At 43.6% G+C, this 21,193-nt stretch overlaps 4 protein-coding genes and 2 pseudogenes across 4 annotated transcripts; 4 read left to right on the top strand and 2 right to left on the bottom strand.

The window, feature by feature from the left end:
• Positions 1–8,979, bottom strand: part of LOC148296100 (uncharacterized) — a 25,628-nt pseudogene extending 16,649 nt beyond the window's left edge.
• LOC148296101 (uncharacterized) lies at positions 73–1,336 on the top strand. Its single transcript, XM_088250127.1, has 3 exons — positions 73–143; positions 226–708; positions 791–1,336. The coding sequence occupies exons 2-3, from the start codon at positions 499–501 to the stop codon at positions 1,223–1,225; spliced, it is 645 nt and encodes a 214-aa protein (XP_088106253.1). The 5' UTR covers positions 73–143; positions 226–498; the 3' UTR covers positions 1,226–1,336.
• A 936-nt stretch (positions 8,980–9,915) lies between the features above and the next one.
• LOC148296099 (uncharacterized) lies at positions 9,916–10,582 on the top strand (annotated as a pseudogene).
• A 1,309-nt stretch (positions 10,583–11,891) lies between these two features.
• LOC110760903 (uncharacterized) lies at positions 11,892–13,116 on the bottom strand. The gene is made up of 2 exons (XM_021963256.2): positions 12,466–13,116; positions 11,892–12,181 (listed from the first exon to the last, which is right to left on the bottom strand). Exons 1-2 carry the CDS (start codon positions 13,023–13,025, stop codon positions 12,022–12,024), a joined length of 720 nt encoding a protein of 239 aa, XP_021818948.1. The 5' UTR covers positions 13,026–13,116; the 3' UTR covers positions 11,892–12,021.
• Positions 13,117–15,105: 1,989 nt separating this feature from the next.
• Positions 15,106–17,726, top strand: LOC110760876 (uncharacterized). Its single transcript, XM_021963223.2, has 5 exons — positions 15,106–15,487; positions 15,646–15,695; positions 16,477–16,600; positions 16,709–16,816; positions 16,933–17,726. The coding sequence occupies exons 1-5, from the start codon at positions 15,304–15,306 to the stop codon at positions 17,565–17,567; spliced, it is 1,101 nt and encodes a 366-aa protein (XP_021818915.1). The 5' UTR covers positions 15,106–15,303; the 3' UTR covers positions 17,568–17,726.
• Positions 17,727–18,391: 665 nt separating this feature from the next.
• On the top strand, positions 18,392–21,178 carry LOC110760877 (3-dehydroquinate synthase). The gene is made up of 10 exons (XM_021963224.2): positions 18,392–18,530; positions 18,635–18,904; positions 19,160–19,326; positions 19,456–19,554; positions 19,681–19,749; positions 19,828–19,968; positions 20,078–20,167; positions 20,286–20,453; positions 20,704–20,788; positions 20,897–21,178. Exons 1-10 carry the CDS (start codon positions 18,473–18,475, stop codon positions 21,022–21,024), a joined length of 1,275 nt encoding a protein of 424 aa, XP_021818916.2. The 5' UTR covers positions 18,392–18,472; the 3' UTR covers positions 21,025–21,178.
• The last annotated feature ends 15 nt before the right edge of the window (positions 21,179–21,193 follow it).

Genomic DNA, 21,193 nt, shown 5'->3' with positions numbered 1-21,193 from the left:
AGGTTCGGTGAAGTGGGGGTCTATCTCCAAGGAGCAAGAAGACGAGGTTGAGAAGGTGAGGTCGCTATTGTTAGAGACCGAGCGTGAGTGCCGAAACTTGGTCACCCAGAAGAATTTGCTTGAGTCCGGACTTCTGCAAGGAAGTAAGTATCTAGGTTACTTTGGTTGTTTGTCTTCTGATTCCTTTTTATAGGTACTTAGGTCATCTTAGTTTTTGATGTGCAGTGGCAGGTATTGTAAAGGGCAGTACGAAGGTTGTGGATATTGATGAGGCCGAGATGCAGAAGCGGCTGAGAGAGTCTCGGGCCAAGACAGCGGAGAAGGGGGGGAGCCAGCCGGCGACTGGGAAGCGGTCCAGGGGTGATGATGAGGGGCTAATTGCCGACGTGCTGGGGAGGAGGAAGGCATTGGAGGAAGCTCACCGGAGTGTGATGGGGACGGAGCCTAGGATGCCTTCTTATAACCTGCAGGCGCCACCGAAGTTGCCCTTCGGTATTGATGATGTGTTTGCTGAAAGGGGTGGAGAAGGTGGACTTTTTCAAGATGCGTCGGCAGAAGAAAGAGGCGAACCTAGCCATGCATCGTCAGGAGATACCTCTGGTGAACGTCTTCCTGGAGGGCGTGAAGAGTGACCCTGAGGCTTTGGCCAAGACGCAAGCTTCTAACTTTGCAGATCGGGCCCAGAAGACGATTCTCACGTCTGCTTATGTGAGTGAGCTGTTTATGAATTTGTGCTTATCTTTCTAGTTTTTTTTTTTTTTTTTTTACCTAATGATGCTTTGTGTTGTAGGCCTTTGGCGAGATGTATGTTAACATGGCTAAGGCAGATAAGGAGATTCAGAGGTTGAAAAAGCGTGATGAGCTGGCCAAGAGCAAGATGGCGGAGGCACAGGAGGCTATCCGAGAAAGGAATACCCTGCTGTTGCAGAAGGCGGAGTTGGCCAAAGAGGTGGAAGAGCTGAAGCGATCGAAGGCTGAAGAGGTAGCTGCTGCCCGAGCCGAAGCGGCCGAGGAGTTCTGGTCGTCCGAGGAGCTGAGGAGCTACATCATGGACCGGTTGGTGGATGAGCAGCTTCGCTGGGAGAAGAGATTGGCGAGGTTCAACCCTTCGGTTGAGATCAAATTTGATACCAGTGGCCAGTCTCCAACATCTAGTCCTACTGCTGATGACACTACCGCTGTGCCGGAGTCGGAGCTAGGCCCTGCGGATGCCGCTTCTGCCTAGACTTGAAGGCGTCGTCTTCCTTTCGTTTGTATTTGCTATGTATGAACAATTTGCCTTGCTTGGGGCACGTGTATGTTGATTTGCTATGATATTACTTGTTGTCTTTTGATATCGGTTGTACTTAGCAAAAATGGTAATCATGTGATTGGTAAGAATTAGCCAAGGTCAGGCATTATATTAGATAAATATCGTAAGGCAAAAGGTACAAGAGATAAATATCAGTAAAACATGTTGTCCTAGGGTCGAGGTGTGTTTACTTATAGTAGTACTTGAGGTGGTCAGCATTCCAAGGATGAGGCAAGGCCTTCCCACGTGGGGCCCAGGGTACCTTCAGTAGGGTTCTTGGTAGCCAAGGAAACCTTGCGTATGACCCAATCCCCTGCCTTGAATGCACGGGGTTTGACCCGGGAGTCGTAGTACTTGGCGATGCGCTGTTTGTATGCGACGTTGCGCATGTTGGATTGGTCACGAAGCTCATCAATGAAGTCGAGGTTTAGTGCTAACTGCTCGTCATTGGTTTCGGCATCATAAGTGGAGGTTCGGTATGTGGGCTGGCCAATTTCCACTGGGGCCACGGCTTCGGTACCAAAGGACAGAGAGAAAGGTGTTTCTCCTGTGGAGGTACGGAAGGTGGTGCGGTAGGACCAGAGGACCTCTGGGAGTAACTCTGGCCAGGACCCTTTGGCTTTGTCAAGCTTGGTCTTCAGGGTTTTCTTGATGATTTTGTTCACAGCTTCGACCTGGCCATTGGACTGAGGATGGGCTGGGGAAGCGAAGCAAAGACGTATCTTGAGGTTGGAACAAAATTGCTTGAACTTTGCGTTGTCAAATTGCCGGCCATTGTCTGTGACGATGGTGTGGGGGATGCCGAAGCGACATACGATGTTCTGCCAAACGAACGTTTCGATGCGAGCTGCAGTTATGGTAGCTAAGGCTTCAGCTTCAACCCACTTGGTGAAGTAATCTACGGCAACAACTGCGTGCTTGACCTGGCCCTTGCCCTCAGGCATAGGTCCAATGAGGTCAAGTCCCCATTGGGCAAATGGCCAGGGACTGACCATGGGGGTTAATGGCTCAGCTGCGAGCTGTGGTATGTTGGCAAATCGCTGGCATTTGTCGCACTTCTGGGTGAAGGCCTGGGCATCAGTGTGAACTGAAGGCCAGAAGTATCCTTGCCGAATGGCCTTGTGTGCTAGTGAACGAGCGCCTGAATGATTGCCGCAGATGCCCTCATGGATCTCCCGAAGGACGTAGTTGCCTTCCTCTGGGGTAAGACATCGAAGGTAAGGAAGACTGAAACCACGCTTATATAGAGAGCCATTGATGATCAGGTATCGAGCAGAGCGATAACGAACACGTCGTGCTTCAGCAGGATCAGTAGGTAGTGTCTGGTTTTGCAAGAATTGAAGGATGGGGTCCATCCAAGTAGGGCTGTGATCAATGGTACAGATGAGTGGGGTTTGTGTGCTAGGGCGGTCCAGGAACTCGATGTGAATGTTTCGGCCGCTGCCCTGGTCTAAGGCCGAGGCTAGCCTAGCCAAAGCATCAGCATGGCTGTTCTCCGATCGTGGTACCTGGCTGATGAGATAAGCGTCAAAAGTAGTCAACATGTGGCGACTATGTTGAAGGTATGCAGTCATAGAGATGTCTTTGGCAGTGAAGTCCTGGTTGACTTGGTGAACAACGAGCTTGGAGTCACTGAATATTTGGATTTGTTTAGCGCCCATCTCCTTGGCTAGCCGAAGGCCAGCTAGGAGTGCTTCATACTCGGCCGCGTTGTTGGAAGCGTGGAATTGAAAGCGGAGGGCATACTCAAGGACAACCTTATCTGGGGAGATGAGAACAAGGCCAGCTCCACAACCATGGGCATTGGAGGAGCCATCCACGTACAATGTCCACGAGGGCTGAGTAAGGTCGAGGGTGCCATGGCTGGCGACGTGAACCAGATTCGATGGAGGAGTGGGCCCTGCAGGTATGACCTGGGGGGTGACCAATGCCCGGGGTTCTGTGAGCTCAGAGATGAAGTCGGCGACCGCCTGACCCTTGGTAGCTGGGCGAGGCTTGTAGTGGATATCGAATTCGCCAAGCTCGATGGCCCACTTGACTAGCCTACCGGAAGTCTCTGGTTTCTGCAGTACTTGTCTGAGTGGTTGGTTGGTTAGGACATGAATGGTATGTGCCTGGAAATAAGGTCTCAGGCGTCTGGCGGATACTACTAAGGAAAACGCCAGCTTCTCGATGTCTGGGTACCGAACCTCAGCATCCTGTAATGCCTTGCTAACGTAATGCACTGGATGCTCAGTACCTTCATGTGGTCTGATGAGTACAGAGCTAACCGCTGTAGCTGAGATGGATAGGTAAATCGTGAGGATGTCTCCGGGTTCAGGGGTTGATAACAAAGGGGCCCGACTCATGTATTCCTTGAGCTCGTTGAAAGCTTTGTCACACTCTGGGGTCCAGGTGATGTGACGCTTAGTGCCCTTAAGAGCTTTGAAGAAGGGGGCGCATCGATCAGTAGCCTTGGAGATAAACCTGGTGAGTGCTGCGACGCGCCCGGTAAGGCTCTGGATGTCTTTGACTGTCGTCGGTACCTTCATGTCCAAGATAGCTTGGATCTTCTCTGGATTGGCCTCAATGCCCCGCTGGCTGATCATGAAGCCAAGGAATTTGCCCGAAGCCACGCCAAAGGCGCATTTGGTGGGATTGAGTCTCATCCTATATTGCTTCAGGATGGCAAACATGGCAGATAGGTTAGGGATATGCTGATCAGCGGTACGGCTCTTGACTAGCATATCATCGACATAGACCTCCATGGTGTTGCCGATCAATGGGGCGAAGAGGCTGTTCACTAGGCGCTGATAAGTGGCACCAGCGTTCTTGAGGCCGAATGGCATTACCTTATAACAATAGAGGCCGCGATCTGTAATGAAGGAGGTGTGGGCCTGGTCGTCAGGGTGCATGAAGATTTGGTTGTACCCGGAGTAGGCGTCCATGAAGCTAAGAAGGGCATGGCCTGCTGTGGCGTCCACGAGTTGGTCAATCCTAGGTAGAGGGAAGCTATCCTTCGGACATGCCCGATTGAGGTTGGTGTAGTCTACACACATGCGCCAGCCTTTCTTTGGCTTCCTAACCATGACCACGTTAGCTAGCCAAGTGGGGTAGTCTACTTCTTTGATAAAGCCGATGTTGCTCAACTTGTCCACCTCCGCCTTCATGGCCTCGTATCTCTCTGGGTCGTAGGCCCGACGCTTCTGCCGAACGGGTCGGACTGCGGGATTAATGCTCAGCCGATGGGATATAACGTCTGGTGATATGCCAGGCATGTCATTGTAAGACCAGGCGAAGACCTCAGAGTTGAGGCGGAGGAAGGCGACAAGGTCAGAGCGAAGCTCTGGTGAGAGGGAGGTGCCGATTCGAACTTGCCGGTCTGGGATGTTGTCATGGAGAGTAACCAGCTCAAGGTCTTCCACAGGTTCGGCCAGCTGGGTGACAGATTCCTCCCTGGGGTCTTCAGGTCGTTCAGTGCCAGCTCGAGGAGGGGCTGGGGCCTTGGTTACTGCTAGGGCCTCACCCCTATGTTGGTGGTTGGTGGACTTCACTGCTGAGGCATAGCAGCTTCGGGCGCCAAGTTGGTCGCCGCGCACCATGCCTGTGCCATGGGGGGTGGGGAACTTTAGTAGTAACATATGAGTGGAGACGAATACCTTCATTTTTGCTAAGGCTGGGCGTCCAAGGATGACGTTGTATGCCGTGGGGCAGTTGACGATGAGGAAGGGAGTGGTGATCGTTGCTCGCTGGGGTGCTGAACCAATGGAGATAGGGAGGTGGATGCTCCCAATAGGCTGGACAACATCGCCAGAGAAGCTCACCAGAGGTGTGATGCTACGGTCCAGCAAGTGAGTAGGGACTTGGAGTTCGTTGAAAGCTTCAGCAAACATCACACTGACCGAGCTGCCAGTGTCCACCAGGATACGCCCAACATCGAAGTTAGAGATGTCCGCCCGGATGATGAGTGGGTCGTCATGAGGGAAAATGACACCACGCTCCTCTTCCTCGCTAAAGGTAATGGGGGCCCAGCCTAATTTATGGGTCTTCGGCAAGCGTCCCTGCTCGGTGCTGAAGACCTGGTGCGCATAGGTGGAGCGGACATAATGTTTGATGGAGTTATTGGAGGTTCCAGCCAATGTAGGGCCACCACTAATGGTAGAGATCATGTTGATCTGTCGTTGGTGTGGGTTAGGTGGGGCTGGGTGGTTGTGCACGTACTTGTCTAACTTCCCTTCCCGGATGAGGCCTTCAATGATGTTGCGCAATGTGATACAAGATTCGGTATCATGGCCAGTGAACTGGTGGAATCGGCAGAAGACGCCTGTGTTCGGCATAGGCTTGTTGGGCAGTCTCCGAGGGGGAGGTTTGGGTATAATGGGGGCTTCCTGGACCAGAACATTCTCATAAGTAGTGTTCAACGTGGTGAATACCTCGAACCTGGGCTTCGGCTCAAAAGGGAGTGGGGCACGACCACTTGGCCTGGGAGGGTGGCCTCCGCGGGGCTGATGGCGGTTGTCGTGTCTACTACGCTTCTCGTTGTTGAAGGTATGCTGGTGGCTGTCTTTCCTCTTAGGGTACTGGGTACCCTGGTGGTCAGGAACGGGAGCTGAATGGTGAGGTTTGGCCGGGGTGGGTGCTGAAGCAGATGGGGAATTACCGAAGGTGCTCCTCGACTGGTTGGCTGGGCCACGTTTGGTGTTAAAGTACTCGGCCTTGGCGTGAATAGCTGCTTGCTTCATCAGCTCCGCATATGTGTTCCATGGGTTGCTGTGGACTAGGTAGCGGAAGTTGGATTCTCTAAGGCCACTTTTGAAAGCGCCGAATGCAGCTCGATCGTCGGTGTCTGGGCAACGAGAGTACTCGTGGCTGAAGCGGGCAGCATACTCCCGAAGGGGTTCGTCCTCACCCTGCCGAAGCATGTACAGATCGTCAGCGGAGTAGAGGCGATCGGTCTGGATCATGAAATGGTCCAGGAAGGTCTGCTTCAGACTGTCGAAGGAGTTGATAGTGCGGGGGTTCAGCCGGTAAAACCAATTCAGAGCTGCGCCACTGAGGGTGGAAAGGAAAAGGAGACACATGCCCTCATCACTAAGGCCCTTGCATCCGAGGGCGGACTGGAAGGAATGGATATGGGTAAGAGGGTCCTCTGTGCCTGCGTAAGAGGCAATACGAAGTGGCTGAATGTCCTTCTCTTGATGATAATTGAGGATGCGTTCGGTAAAGGGCCCAGGGCGAGGTTTAGCCCAGAGAGGCTGGTGGCTGCGGTGTTGCTCACTCTCCAGGCGCCGGACCTTCTCAAAGAGGAGGCGCATGGCTGGGTCAGCATGCGGAAGAGCATTGGGTGCCGAAGACCTGAAGTGTTGGGTGGGTTGGGGAGGGTAATCCTCCCATTGTTCGAAGTCTTCGGAATGGTAGGTCTCCCAGTCTTCGGGGTTGCGAGGTTCCCAGTCGTCCGAGTCCCCCACTCCTTCTTGGGTAAGCACGCGGGTTGGCTTTGGTAGGGGACCGAGGTGCGTCACCCTTGGGTCACTGAGGTCGACATTGATGGGGATAGGCTTCTTCCGCTTCTCTGAGATACGGTCCCGGCAATCTTTGTAGATTTTGGTTGGGCTATGGGGCCGATCTCTTGGTGGGGAGATGTGGAGGGGTCGCGACTTGGTCATCTCCGGATGAAGATGGCCTTTGCCTTTGTCAGGCCTCGACTGGATGGGGGCGCTATGACGGGAGATGGCATGTTGGTTCGGCAGGGTGTGCTCGACATCCTGGGTGAGGTCTTGCTGGATAAATCAATGGCGAGTGTTCTCCACATTGCGCTTTAGGGCTCGGCAATCGTGCTCCAGCTCAACATTCTTAGTGCGAAGATGTTCGTAGTTTTCTGACATCTTGACTACACTAGCGCGGAGGCGTTCCACCTCTGCCTGGAGATCCCCCTCTGCCGAAGGTTTCTTTCGGGAGGAATCCCCACGGGGTGTGGGGCGCTGGGTAGCATGGCTAGCCTCGCTCACCATAGTGGAGTGTGGGGTGTGGAAGAGGCGACGGGGCCTGATAGGGGAAGGAGCCAGCTGGGCTGGTAGAGGGAGTTGGGATTCAGAAGTCGGTTCCCACAGACGGCGCCAAACTGTTGATGCTCTTTTTGGGAGAGGGTCAACTTAGGTAAAGACTTGGGTCTTTGGAGAGGGTCAACTTAGGTAAAGACTTGGGTCTTCAACAGTTTAGGTGGCTAGGACCTTCAGTATCTAGATACCCTGCAAAAGACAAAGTGGAAGAAACAGTCGTTAAGCTTCGGACACCGGTGTTGTGCCGGCCGAAGGCTCTCCGATGCTTAAGTCAGCTGTAAGTGGTAATTTTGACAGAGTAACAGTAAGAGTGAGAATTTAGTCCCCCCAGTTACCAGGGTATTGTTCCCTACTTATAAGGAAGTGAAAATGAGAGGTTTGTGTAGATTTCCGATGTGGGACTATGTCCAAGCGCTGTGGTGGCGACACGTGTCCTTGAGATTAGGTTCAGCAATTGGGACCTTCAGCAGTCGGGAGCCTTGGCAGGTGTCTGGCATCTTGGAAGAGTGTCTTCCTTCGGCAGGGGAGAAGGCAAGTCTGCCTTGGTGCTAGTTGTTTTAAGGCTGGACATGCTCGGTTAATTATGGTGTAAACAGATCTCTCTGTACTCAATTGCTGCAATGTCATAGGCACGAGCTGCTTCCTCTTGGGTGCCTGCCTGAAATGAGATTAAAAAGACACATTGCTCAGTAAGTGCAAATTCTCTTCATTATAGTTTTCAACTTTCTCTTTTATGACAGTTTATATTGCAGCTAGTTTTTGGATAATGTTATAATCAGTTATGGAGATAGGAGATCAGAGATAACTTACCGTAAGTGCCTAGGTAGAGGTACTTGTTTCCAAAAACTCTTCCTATTCTTGCTTCCCATCTACCATTATGATGACCTACAATGGTAGTGTGTAAAGGTGGATGTATGCTAAATCTAAACCTATTGCCACAGGAAAGTTGCTGCGAGGATGTAACGTATAGCCGTGCGGCTACACTATTTTAAAAAAAATAATAAAAAACCGAGTATAGCCGATCGGCAATACTATTTATAAAAATTTTAAAAAAAACAGAGGACCAGCATAGCGCTTAGGCACCCACGTGTCAAACAGTATGGCCGCACGGCTATACTATTTTTTTTAAAAAAAATTGAAAAATAGAGAGCCTCGTAAAGCCGAGCGGCTATACACTTATATATATTTTAGATGGTATAGCCGAGCGGCTATACTATTTATAAAAAAATAAAAAATAGGTATAGCCGGACGGCGATACTATTTACTAAAAAAAAAAAGCAGACACACAGAACCTAGGCGTCCACGTAAAATAGTCTAGCCGTTCGGCTATACTGTTTTAAAACAAATTTAAAAAACTGAGTGGGCTATACGATTTTTTAAATATAAAAAAAGGACTCCCAGCAATTAGGCGCCACGTGTCAAAACAAGAAGACTTTCTAAAAAAAATTAAGAGAGAGAGAGAGAGAGAGAGAGAGGGGGGGTTTGGAATTAAGGTGTACCTGAAGGGACTGATGGACTGGTAGCTGTGGAGACTGAAAGGGAAGCTGTGGAGGATTGGAAGAGCTCCGAGTAAACGAAATGAGAAATGCGAGAGCTGAAAGCGAGCGTTTGAGTGGGGATTGGAAGAGCTCCGAGTATCAGTGACGCCATGGTTGAAGCTTGAAGCTTGAGAGAAGCGGATAAGGTTTTCGAGGGAAAGTGTTGTGTTTTAGGAGATGGCTCCTGTTTTAGAGACCGTTGGGTTGGCTCTCGCTTGTAATAGTCTTGGGCTGGCATTTCAAAAGGCCCAAATTGGGGCTCATTCAGAAGGCCCAAGCTCACATTAGGTCGGGTCTTCAATTAACAGAAAGAAAATTTGTTTCGCCTTCCAAGTTCCAACCAATAAATTAGAATAATATGTATCCAGAGATTTTATAGGTATAATGAGAAATTTTTGGATTGTTTTCAAAATGTGGTGGGTGTGCTAATCAAAACCTTAGGTGCATTTACAAATCCTTAACTCATACATATATGTGTAAGTGATTCTCTTCTACATGATGAACTTACAATGTTAAACCAATGTTGAAAGATGTTTTAAGTTCGAATGCCTCATTTCTCGTCAGTAAAACAAAAAACAAAACTATTGGATTGGTGAGAGAAACGATGGAATTTCTCACTCACAAATATTAGTATAGGAGTTCATTTCCTAAGATGATGAGAATGCCCCTCTTTAATATAATTGTTGGATATAAACAAGTTGAAATAAGTAGCTAGAAATATGGCCTATTCTTATATTAACCTCTAAATTGATACAAGGATGTAATTGGTATTTATGTCCAGATATTTAAAGATTGATTCATCATTGAAACAAACATTTTTATACCAAATTTAAAATACACTAGATGCCAAAAAATTTGCCAAATTAAGGACCAGCACTGCACAACATGTAGACCACAAAATTTGCCATCAGAAAACTCTCCTATTTCAATTTTCAGCTACTATATATATGTAAGGCCGCACTTGGCCAGACCGTACAACGTGCCTCATCAAGAACAATGCTTTCTCCAAAAAAAATAAACACCCTATCCTACTCTTTTGAAGGTGAAAAGAATGTCTCAGAAAGTGTTTGATTACAGGCTACTTTTAGGCGCACCCCAAAATATCCTATCTTCTCCACCATCCCATTTGCTATCATATTCTTCATCGTCTATGCAGACTACATTGTCTTTAACCTTCCCATGCATCCTGTTGCCCTGAGAATCCATGAACTTTTTCAAGATCACAACACTCGATTACCTCGACAGAAAACTGAATTAACCTTGACTGTTGAGAGCATGCCACAGCTTTCCATGCAGGAAATGATAGATGAATTTGTTGCAGAGGAAGTTCCAGATCCTCTAGTTCCTCCAGAAAATGTCACAAAAGGGGAAGCTCCCGGAACTGCAGATACTCAACTCAAACAATTTAACAGAGTAGTTTCATGGTCGAGTACTTGAGTTCCTCAACCATGGATGCAGTGCTCAGTTCTACATGATATATATGGTTTTCACTAGCAACCATGTTTGGCAAAAGAGAATTCATGGCCATGGACAGTCTCTTTAAATTCAATCCTAAAGGGTGCTTGATGATCCTATCAAAAAGCATGGATTCAGGAAGTGGATACAGAATCCTGCAGCCGCTTCTCGATCTAGGATTCAAATTAAAAGCATTAACACCAGACCTGCCTTTTCTAGTCAAGAACACCCCAAGTGAAACTTGGGTTCAAGAATTATGACTAGTCTCAGACAACTGTGTCATTTGCCCTGATATGTATACTTCTTAAGGAAATTTTTGCACCATAAGATGGTGAAGGTGAAGCCTATATGCTTAGGCATTTGACTCACCTAGTCACATCACATGTAGCAGAACCCGCTATCTCTCTAGTAGATGTTCATAGTTCCATTACAGAGAGGGTCGCGGGTGTGGGCAAGGGTTCGTCGCGGCCTGGTGGTGGTGATCGACTCGTGAGAGAGAAGGAAACAACAGCGTGAGGTTTTTAAAGTCAGAAAAAAAAAAAAAAAGGACCCGCCTAGGCGCCCAGGCGCCCAAACCCGCCTAGACCCGCCTAGCCACCGCCTAGACCCGCCTAGGCGGCGCCTAAGCCGATTTTTCGAATCTAAAGCAAAAGAAAAGAATTCATAGCTATTTGAATGTCCCAACTTGAAGCCGATTCTTGTCGTCCCATACTATCAGTTTTCGGATTGAAAAATCTTACATCTTTGCACGCATCAACACTTGAAAGATACTTTAGCCTCCCCAGGGGCGGACGGATTAAGGGACGAGAGGGGTCGCTTGACCCCACGAATTGGCCGGAAAAATGGCTATGGACAGCCTGAGCAGACCCCATGGCGCGCAGTTGAAGTTGCAGAGCAAGTTCGACGAAGAAGAAAGACTCAGCATGTTTGGGGTTATAATCCAGCACTTCTCATTTTAATTCCTTTTTTAAATGATCCATTAGCAAGGCGCCACATGTCTATTTTTAATTGGACTAAATTCATATATTCATTAAAAAGTCATATGTGCTCTGAAAAATTCATCGAAAATTACCCCAAACTTGTAATCACGTGTATTTTTATCTCGTGACCTCCAAATCACATGTATTTTTATCTCGTGACCTCCAAATCACATGTATTTTTATTTGTTTTAATTATGAATGACATTAATATTATTTAAATTTTAAGGGTATTTAGTTGTCTATATTTATTTTTCAAGTCTTTAGCCTTTTAAAATTGTCCCTCTACTGAAAAATTCATGGAAATTAAGAAGATGAAATTAATCTACAAAAACATTAGGAAAATTAATCTTTTATCTCGTGACCTCCAAATCACATGTACTTTTAATTGTTTTAATTATGAATGACATTAATATTATTTAAATTTCAAGGGTATTTAGTTGTCTAAATTCTTTTTTCAAGTCTTTAGCCTTTTAAAATTGTCCCTTTACTGAAAAATTCATGGAAATTATCAAGAGGAAATTAATCTACAAAAACATTAGGAAAATTAATCTTTGAAGCTTTAAAATTGTTGTTTAAAAAAAAAAAAATTTAATGTAGTCCCACGTTTCCTCTATTTTTTTGGCATTGGCTTACATTTTCAGGGACTGAGTAGATGTTGCCAGTAGCTATATATACATGTTTTCTATGGACATCAATGGACGGACTGCTGCCCCGGAATATTACCCTAGCTTTCCATGATTATCGGGCGGCACAAAGGTCTGCCATAAGATGATACCAGCTTTGACATCTAATTTGGCAAAGCCGCCACGAAAGGTACAACATTCCTCAGCGTCAGCGCTAAGAGTTTCTTCTAGTGATGCCGTTCCAATGTATATACTCCTGTAAAAGTAGATTAATTGATATAGTCTAATAATATTTATCCAACATGCACCTCAAAAGTCAGACTTGTTTTTAGAGGGTTTAGATAACTTCGGATAACTTCGAATCCCTCTCCAAGAAGATTAGATTAATCAATATAAAGGGATACATTGAAATACAATATGTGATGGGACGTCTTATGAGAATAGGAACCTCTCAATTAAAGTTCACTGTATGCAACTTTGATATATGGTCAAATTCAAAAGGTAAAAAAAATTAAAGGTAGAGTTAAATGACTGACTAACCCTTTGTAGTAGGTTCCGGATATGGTTATGAGACTTGCGGCATGAGTATCAAGTAGGGTTGACCATATGAGCTTCCCTGTTGATCGTTGAAGGGCAATAACAACAGCAGGCCCATAGATTCCAACAATCAAAAGGTCATGATCGGCAACGACTGTTGGGGTTGATCTTGATACTGTCCAGTTGACTTTCAAAACAAAACCAGTTGCATTAAACCCAGTTAATGCATGCAAGTTCTTCTTCCAAACCAGAGACCCATCAGAAGCTTTAACAGCATAGATGAATCCATTCCAGCTTGGAAAATAAAGGGTACCATCGAAAATCGCCGGTGTGGCAGATATATCTTTGCCTGCATAAAACTCCCACTTCAAGCTTAGTTTGGAAACTGTTTTAGGGCTTAGTTTGGTCTCTCTATGGGCATATCTTCTGTTGTACAAATCTCCACCATGGTTTAACCAATTTTGTGTAGCCTTCTCATGTGAATTTGCACCACTGGCTGTGGAAGTAAGTAGAGAAAAGTTGAACAGAGAAAGAACTAAAAAGATCAATCTTGGAGCTGCCATATCGTTTATATGAGTGAAGTCCCTGTACTACATATATATACATATAAAGCAATGATAGGCGTAACACATTTGCATATCACCTCTCTATTAGAAGTGGAGCCCATCAATACAATGGGATTCACCTCTATTAGATAGGTGATACACAAAGTGATATATAAATATGATATGACTAGCATTTTTTATATATAAACTTGGAACTCGTCTTAATGAGTCATGTATTTAAAGACGAAGGGGCTTATGACATTCATGTTTGATTGAATACTTTCAGGTAACTTGTCCAAATATAGAATTGTTGCTTAATTATGATGTTTAATTTATTATATACAAGAGATGACATCATCACGTCTTTGTAGGATATATGTGCTGTGCAAACTTTAACATAAAAATCAAATTCTATGGCACCCAAAATTGACATTTGAAAATGGAGAGGACGTCCAAAATGACTTTCTCTAGCTATAATATCTTGTCGTCATGCATGATTGTCAATTAGGTTGAATGAGTCTCCGATTCTATTCCAGTCTGTTGAACCATAAAAAAAAAGGGATGAGAATTATCGACCGGCATGATCTTACATCAGCCCGGCCTGCTCTAAATTCCACTTGATTTGCAAGGTCTTACGTAATAGTTGGATAATATAAGGAAAAATGTAGATTTTATGAGATTTAGGAATTGTTAGATTGTAAATTGATTGGTACTTGTAATCATTTGTTTATGTTCTAAAGGAAAAAAAAAAAAACAAGAATTGTAAAGCACAGCTACGACGAATGGCCCAAGAACATAGGCCCCAAGACCCAAAGCTTATAACGAGAGCCAGCCCACCCAATTTTGACAATGTATGAAGACGAAGACCTTGAAAGTGGAGTTTTGGAGACATGAACAAATATGTGATCTTAAATAAGACTCATGCCTGAACAACTCGAGGTGAAACAATAAGAAAAGAAAAGAAAGAAAAGCAAGCTTGAGCATCCCTTCGATCTAAAGAAAGAAGCGGAATGAAGTTAAGAAATTAGGTTTTGTTTGGTATGCCTGTTATTACTTGCTTACCAAACTAAAGAAAAACCCAGTTTAGCCAAACACAGGCTAAAGCATTAGCTTAGCAGATATGAAATCAGAAAAGGCAATACTACCCTTATTGTGCTTTGTTATCTAGGAGGGTAGAAACGACATTAGCTATTCTTCATGTTCGCACCAATTTGTGTCTCCCTTTTGCAGTTGAGGATAAAACGTGTCACCAGGCTGGAACTCACGCACTCTTCACACTTTCTTCTTATGTTCTTCGCCATCATCATCACCACCCCAACCCAGTTGCAAATTGCAACTGCGCACCCAAAAACCCTTCTTCTTCTCCTTCTCTCCAAAAGGGCCAAATGTTTTGTTGGTGTATTTAATTAACTTTACATTTACCAAAAAAGAGAGGAGAAATTGCGTTATAAATCAGGACATCAATTGGATGCTACCTTTCCCAAAACAACACAAACGACTGACATGAAGAAAGCATATCCGTATAGAATCAACTTCCCTTGGGTCCCCCACTGGTTCAGTTTCTGTACATGTCACATGTGGTTTGAATTATTTTTCTCAACTTCCTTGTTATTGATATGAAAGGATTCATTCTCCACGTAGAAAAAAGGTAGTTTAAATTAATCTAATTTATATGGATGTAAGCAAATACTGCTCTGGTTAATTGGCTTAACTCATATAGCAATTTTTAATGAATGAGGATGATGTTTAATTGTGTATAATATTGCATGGCAATGACGATTTTGAGACAAAGTTTCTTTCTCCTACTACCCTTGGTCATAATTAAGCTTTGAACACCTCAGTACACCCAAAATCAAAGGCAAAGCCAAAAATCTAAAAATCTTATTTTTGTCAAAATTTTCATTACATGACATCAGAGTTAAGACTCAAAAATATGTTTAAAAAAAGATTTGAGTCATGGAAAGTCATCGTATTCAATGTTATCTTCCATATCATTGCTTAAAGCCAAATGATTAATCAAAAAATCCTGTTATTAAATTTGCAATATGTCCAAGTCAGGGGCCCATATTTAGACGATGAAGAATCTTGGCACATTGTGTGCTTTACCTAGTCAACACAACCGGCTAAACACCTTGAGAGCTTAAGCATAATCACCAAACTGCTCTCTGACTTGTGTCTGTGTTTGGAAAGTCCTCTGCGTCTCACACTGTTTTCATGTACACCCATTAATCTCTTTAATTCTCCCCATCTCATTAAATTGTTGTCACATATTTTCTCATTCTTTGCCAAGAAAAATATGGCCAAAATTTGTGTGCTGCTTTGTTTCACCCTCCTAGCTGCTTCTGGGTTTGCCAATGTTTCTGGTTCTGAACCAAAGGGGAAGAAGGTTGGCATATATGAGCTCAAGAAGGGGGATCTTTCAGTCAAATTCACGAACTGGGGTGCAACTATCATCTCCCTTGTCTTCCCTGACAAAAATGGTTTGTTTGTTTCTTCTCTCATAATAATCTGTAATCTCCTGTGAATCATATGCTCTTCTTGAATTCTATGAACTTTTACCTCAAAAGTTTCTTTCTTGTGCTAACCTTTTTTTTTCTGTTTTTGGGTTTTGTGTTCTTTTCCTTTTTGTTGTTTTCAGGAAAGCTGGCTGATGTAGTTCTTGGGTACGATACAATCAAGGAGTACACGGTGAATCTTCTCTTTTCTTTCGAACTTTTGCCTTCCCTTATGTTTTAAGCATTATTGGTAATTCTGGTGTTCTAAAGCTTCAAGCTTTTTGCTATGAGGGATCCACACATTGCTCTGTGTCTCTCTTAGGAGGACAATTGTAATTGGATTTTCATTTTTGGAAAGAATCTGATTGGCTATAACTAGTAGTGTTTAAACATAATTCTCCCAGATAATTTGATTAGCTATTGCCTAGAAGCTTTTAGGGTCTCTATCTATTCTAGAACACCATGATATGTACATGGTTTAACGGTCAAATGGAAGGTTGGAAACTTGTGATTAACCCTGCTGGAGCATTATCTGTACAAAAATGTAATTTTGATAGAAAGCATTATCCTTACACTATTGGTTAGAAATCAATCTGGGGGACATAGGCTAATGGCCAGCCTAGTTGCCCAAGTTGGCCATTTGGAAAGTGTTGGGAAGAGTATTTTTCTTTTCAAGTAAATCATATGGGGAGCGTTTGATTAGCATCCTGCATTTCTACTTCCCACAGCAAAAAATTTATCAATCAATATTTCTGTCACATAAGACAAAAGGATGATCTTGCAGAACAAGTTGAAGGCGTGGAAATCTAGTTCCTCTTTGTGTATATTAAAAGACAAGATTCCAAATGGCATGTGAAGTCAATTTTCTTAATGTTTAAAAACAAAAACAAACAAAAAAACAAAAAAACAAAACTGCATGACTGACTGTAAACACGTCAAATTAGAACTTAATTTGTAATTCGAATTTTTGGCAGAATGATACTTCATACATTGGTGCTATTGTTGGAAGGGTTGCTAACAGAATTGGAGGAGCTCAATTCACATTGAATGGAACTCATTACAAGCTAGTTGCTAATGAAGGAAAAAACATTCTTCATGGTAACACATTAGTCTCTCATTTTCAACTTGAAACTAATTTCATTCCTTTACCCAGAAGAAGAAATGCATGACCTGCAAATTGATCAATTGGTTAAATGAATCTCTCAGGTGGGCTTATAGGATTTAGTGATGTTGTTTGGAAAGTGCAGAAGTATCAGAATGAAGGCGATGCTCCTCACATTGTCTTCACCTACCATAGTGCAGATGGTGAAGAAGGTGCACAAAACTTTTCATTTCACTCTTCTCTTCTCTGTAACCCAATAGATACATGTTTTGTTTATGGCTTTGGATTTTGCTTTTAAACCCAATTCATTGTGACATATTCTGTGCAGGATTTCCTGGTGATCTGCTAGTCACAGTAAGCTACACTCTCCTTGGAGACAAGCAATTGAGTGTCAAAATGAAAGCCAAGGCTCTAAACAAGCCTACCCCAGTGAATCTAGCTCAACACACCTACTGGAACCTTGGTGGTCACAACTGCGGTGATGTTCTGTCCCAATATATCAAGATCTTTGCATCCCAAATCACTCTGGTAGACAGCCATCTCATTCCCACTGGCAAGTTTGCATCTGTGAAAGGAACCCCTTATGATTTCCTCAAACCAAAAGCCGTTGGCAGCAGGATCAACAAGCTGGCCAGCGGTTACGACATCAACTACGTGCTTGATGGAGGAGCAGGCAACAAGTTGAAGCCGGCAGCGGTGGTGTATGATAAGAAGTCGGGAAGGGTTTTGGAGCTGTCAACAAATGCTCCTGGTTTGCAGTTTTACACAAGTAACTCTCTCAAGGATGTGAAGGGAAAAGGTGGTTTTGTATATGAACCACATGCAGCATTGTGTTTGGAGACTCAAGGATTTCCTGATGCAGTCAATCACCCTAATTTTCCGTCAACGATTGTGACTCCAAAAAAGCCCTACAAACATAATATGCTGTTTAAGTTTTCAACTAAAGCACCATATGCCTCATAAGTTTCATAACAAGAAGAGTGTGCATATAACTCTTTATTTGTAATCTTGAGGAAATGACATCGTTTTACCTTTTGTAGTTTGAGTTTCTTGTAAGGTTAGGCCTTTGAATTAATAAATGTCATGATACATCCTAATGATTTTCTTAGTTTTTGGATAAAATCTTATATCCTATATATTTGTTTCGAGAATATCTATAATTCTTCTTCACATCTAGTGCTCCAACCTCGAGTAGTATTGAAACAACTTAAGTTGGAATATCGAAACCACTTAGGGCTCGTTTGGGATTGCTTCTCTATAAAGTACTTTTGCTCATGAGCGCTTATCACAAAATCTCTTTTATTATAAAAATCTTGAATTTTCATAAAAAAAATCCAAGTGCTTCCCAAAGAAACACATAGCAGGTGCTTCTCTAAAAAGCGCTTCTAAACTTTTCTACCAAACGTCAGAAGCACTTTTAGTTGTCAGAAAACACTTTTAGCCTTTCCAGAAGCACTCCCAAACAAGCCAATCTAGTGGGTGCTTCTCTTTCTAATATTGAAAGAGATCTTAAGTTGGAATTCCCACTTCTTTATTGAGTTCGAACTTTATGGTGTGATGCCTGAATGACCTAAAATGAATTTTAAAGGCTTAAAAAAAAGGGCTAAAATTTTATGACCCAACCATAGAAAGGCTGGACTCGAATTTTATTTTTGGACTTGAGACCAGTTTGTTTTGGATCAATCTATGGGTCGACCCTTGTTTGACGAGCCATAAGCTGACCCGTGACTCGTTCTGGGTCGACCCTTATTAAAACGACAGTTTGTTCTTGAAACCAAAACGTCGTATATGTGACTTGTGGAGCAACAGTTGCGGTCCTTGGCGCGTAGACGATAATATCTCCAAGACTCCACAGAAGTGGAAGAAAGATGGCTGTGCTGCATTCTGCTTGTGTAGCCGGAATCCGCTGCTTCACTCCTACTGCAGGTTAATGCACATCGCTGCCAATCAAAATATCAGAAAGTCAATAGCTTCGGTCACTGTGATTATTCTTTTTCATTATCTCTTTGTATGTTGATTAATTTTTGCAGATACATGGAACACTTGCAGATTGATTAGTTCACATAAACACTCAATGGAAGCTAGTCATGGTATTAAGGAAATCCAATTGGCCCAGAAGTCTTCTTCTGCAAGTATTGGTCTTGGTTCCTCTACGTCGTCGTCTTCGGGGACTTACGGCAAGTCGAAGAGGGTGTGGGTGTGGACGGAGAGCAAGCAGGTCATGACGGCTTCTGTGGAGAGAGGCTGGAACACCTTCATCTTCTCTTCTCGAAGTCGTGAACTTGCCGATGAGTGGTCCTGTAAGCTCTTTCAAACTTCTATAGTCTATACGTTTTTGGGTTTTTCTGGTTCATGCTTTATAAAACTAAAGTTTTTTGCTTTGATTAATGAAGGTTTTGATAAATGCAAAAACTTTACAATTATGGGTGTACCTAATTGGAGATTTTGGATGAATTTGACGTTGTTGTAGAAGCTTGATTTGCTCTGCGGAGTGCCATTTTACATTAGAATTTTATTTTCTCATTTTGGATGATTTGGGTGTTGCATGTGAGCAGCAATTGCTTTGATACATCCTCTCTTTATCCAAGAGGGAGCGATTTTTGATGGCGAGAACAGAAGTGTTGCCACAATTCTTGAGGTCTCCAATCCCCAAGAGTTAGAGCAGCTTCAGCCGGATAAAGGGTTGGGGGAAAATGTTGTTGTTGATTTACTAGATTGGCAGGTCTGTAGCTGACTGATTTGGAAAATTTTGTTTGTCACTCTCTCTTTCTGTTTCTCGAACTTCCTGGTTTACCTATCTTGTTTGTTTTTGTTATGGAGTGACGTTCTGCTCCTGATTTTTATTGCTTAGGTAATACCCGCGGAGAATATAGTTGCAGCATTTCAAGGGAGTGAAAAAACAGTGTTTGCCATCTCGAAAACCCCTTTGGAAGCACAAGTCTTCTTTGAGGTACAACAAATCAAACGTGTTAAAAGTAAGACAATTGAATGAGCATTTCAGTTTTGAACTTTGAACTACCACTTAAATTCTATGCATCCTTAAATGCTGTACATGTTCATTATTCTGTGTTTGTAGGCCCTCGAACAAGGTCTGGGTGGAGTTGTTTTAAAAGTTGAGGATGTAAAAGCTATTCTTGACTTAAAGGTGATTAGTTACTGGCTAAGGGCTCTTTGGTCATATGGAAAGTGTTTTTCTTTTGCTTATATTGGTTAATATCATCAGGATTATTTTGACAGACGAGATGAAGTGGGCAACATATTGAGCTTGACCAAAGCCACTGTAACTTCAGTACAAGTAGCTGGAATGGGGGATCGAGTTTGTGTTGATCTCTGTAGTCTCATGAGACCTGGGGAAGGACTGCTTGTATGCTATAACTCTATTTTCGGTTATTGTGTTGCTCCCTCTATTGCGATTGAGCTGGTTCTCTGTTATTTCATCATTCTTATAGCCTGAGTTTCTTATTATCTTCAAGGTTGGATCCTTTGCCAGGGGACTCTTCCTCGTTCATTCGGAATGCTTGGAGTCAAATTACATTGCGAGCAGGCCTTTTCGTGTCAATGCGGTGAGTTTGGTTTAGAGCGGCCCTGGAAATGTTTTTAAGGACTGTACCTTTAAAGTTTTAATTTTTTAATTCTCCCAATTAGTGTCTGTTTTACCAAATATATGTGTGAAATGCGCAGGGACCTGTACATACCTATGTTGCTGTTCCAGGAGGAAAAACGTGCTACCTCTCAGAGTTGAAATCAGGTAAAGAGGTGATTCTGGTTGATCAGAAAGGCCATCAACGAACAGCGATTGTTGGGCGTGTGAAGATAGAAACTAGACCGCTAATCCTTGTGGAGGCGAAGGTCTGTAATAGCTACAATCACATTGTGTTATTAAAAGATCTTAAATTGTATTCCTATTGGTGTTAATTTTTGTATGTGCGATACGTGAGTTGCTATCAACAACACTAATAAGTTAGCTCAAATCCTCTATGAACATTATGCGCTTCACAACACGGAGGATTTTGATAACCTCTATGGTGATATAATTTTCTAGTTAGTTACTTTTGCCGCCGATTAATATACTTTTTCGTTGATATTTGTACTTTTTCAGCTCCAGAGAGATTCAAATAATCAAACTCTATACAGCATCCTTGTACAGAATGCGGAAACAGTGGCCTTAGTTTGTCCCAGCAAAGGTGTGCTCTCACTCTCTTTAACTGGTTTCTCAATTTGCTGAGTTATATTGTTCTCCTTATTCTCCGTTCATCGTACAGTTGTTGAATTTTTACTTACATTTGCCGCAGAAATTGAAGTGCAAAAAACTGCCATTCCTGTGACTTCACTTAAAGTTGGAGATGAAATTTTAGTTAGATTACAGGGAGGGGCTCGGCATACGGGAATTGAAATTCAAGAATTCATTGTGGAGAAGTAAGAAACGAAGATGACACAGGTGAAATTTGTTGAGAATTTTCCAACTGATATAACTAGATCAATTTTTTGGTCTTGAGGTCGCTTTTGTAATACTATTGTGGCCCTGTTTCTACTCCAGCCCAACTTTTATCTGCAAGGTTTGGTTCTTCCTAGCATTTGACCCAGAAAAA

This window comes from Prunus avium, chromosome 3 (genome assembly GCF_965620075.1).
Source record: "Prunus avium chromosome 3, drPruAviu1.hap1.1, whole genome shotgun sequence".
Taxonomy (NCBI): Eukaryota; Viridiplantae; Streptophyta; class Magnoliopsida; order Rosales; family Rosaceae; genus Prunus; species Prunus avium.
Note: the sequence above shows the minus strand (reverse complement) of the source record. Positions and strands in the feature narration are given on the sequence as shown.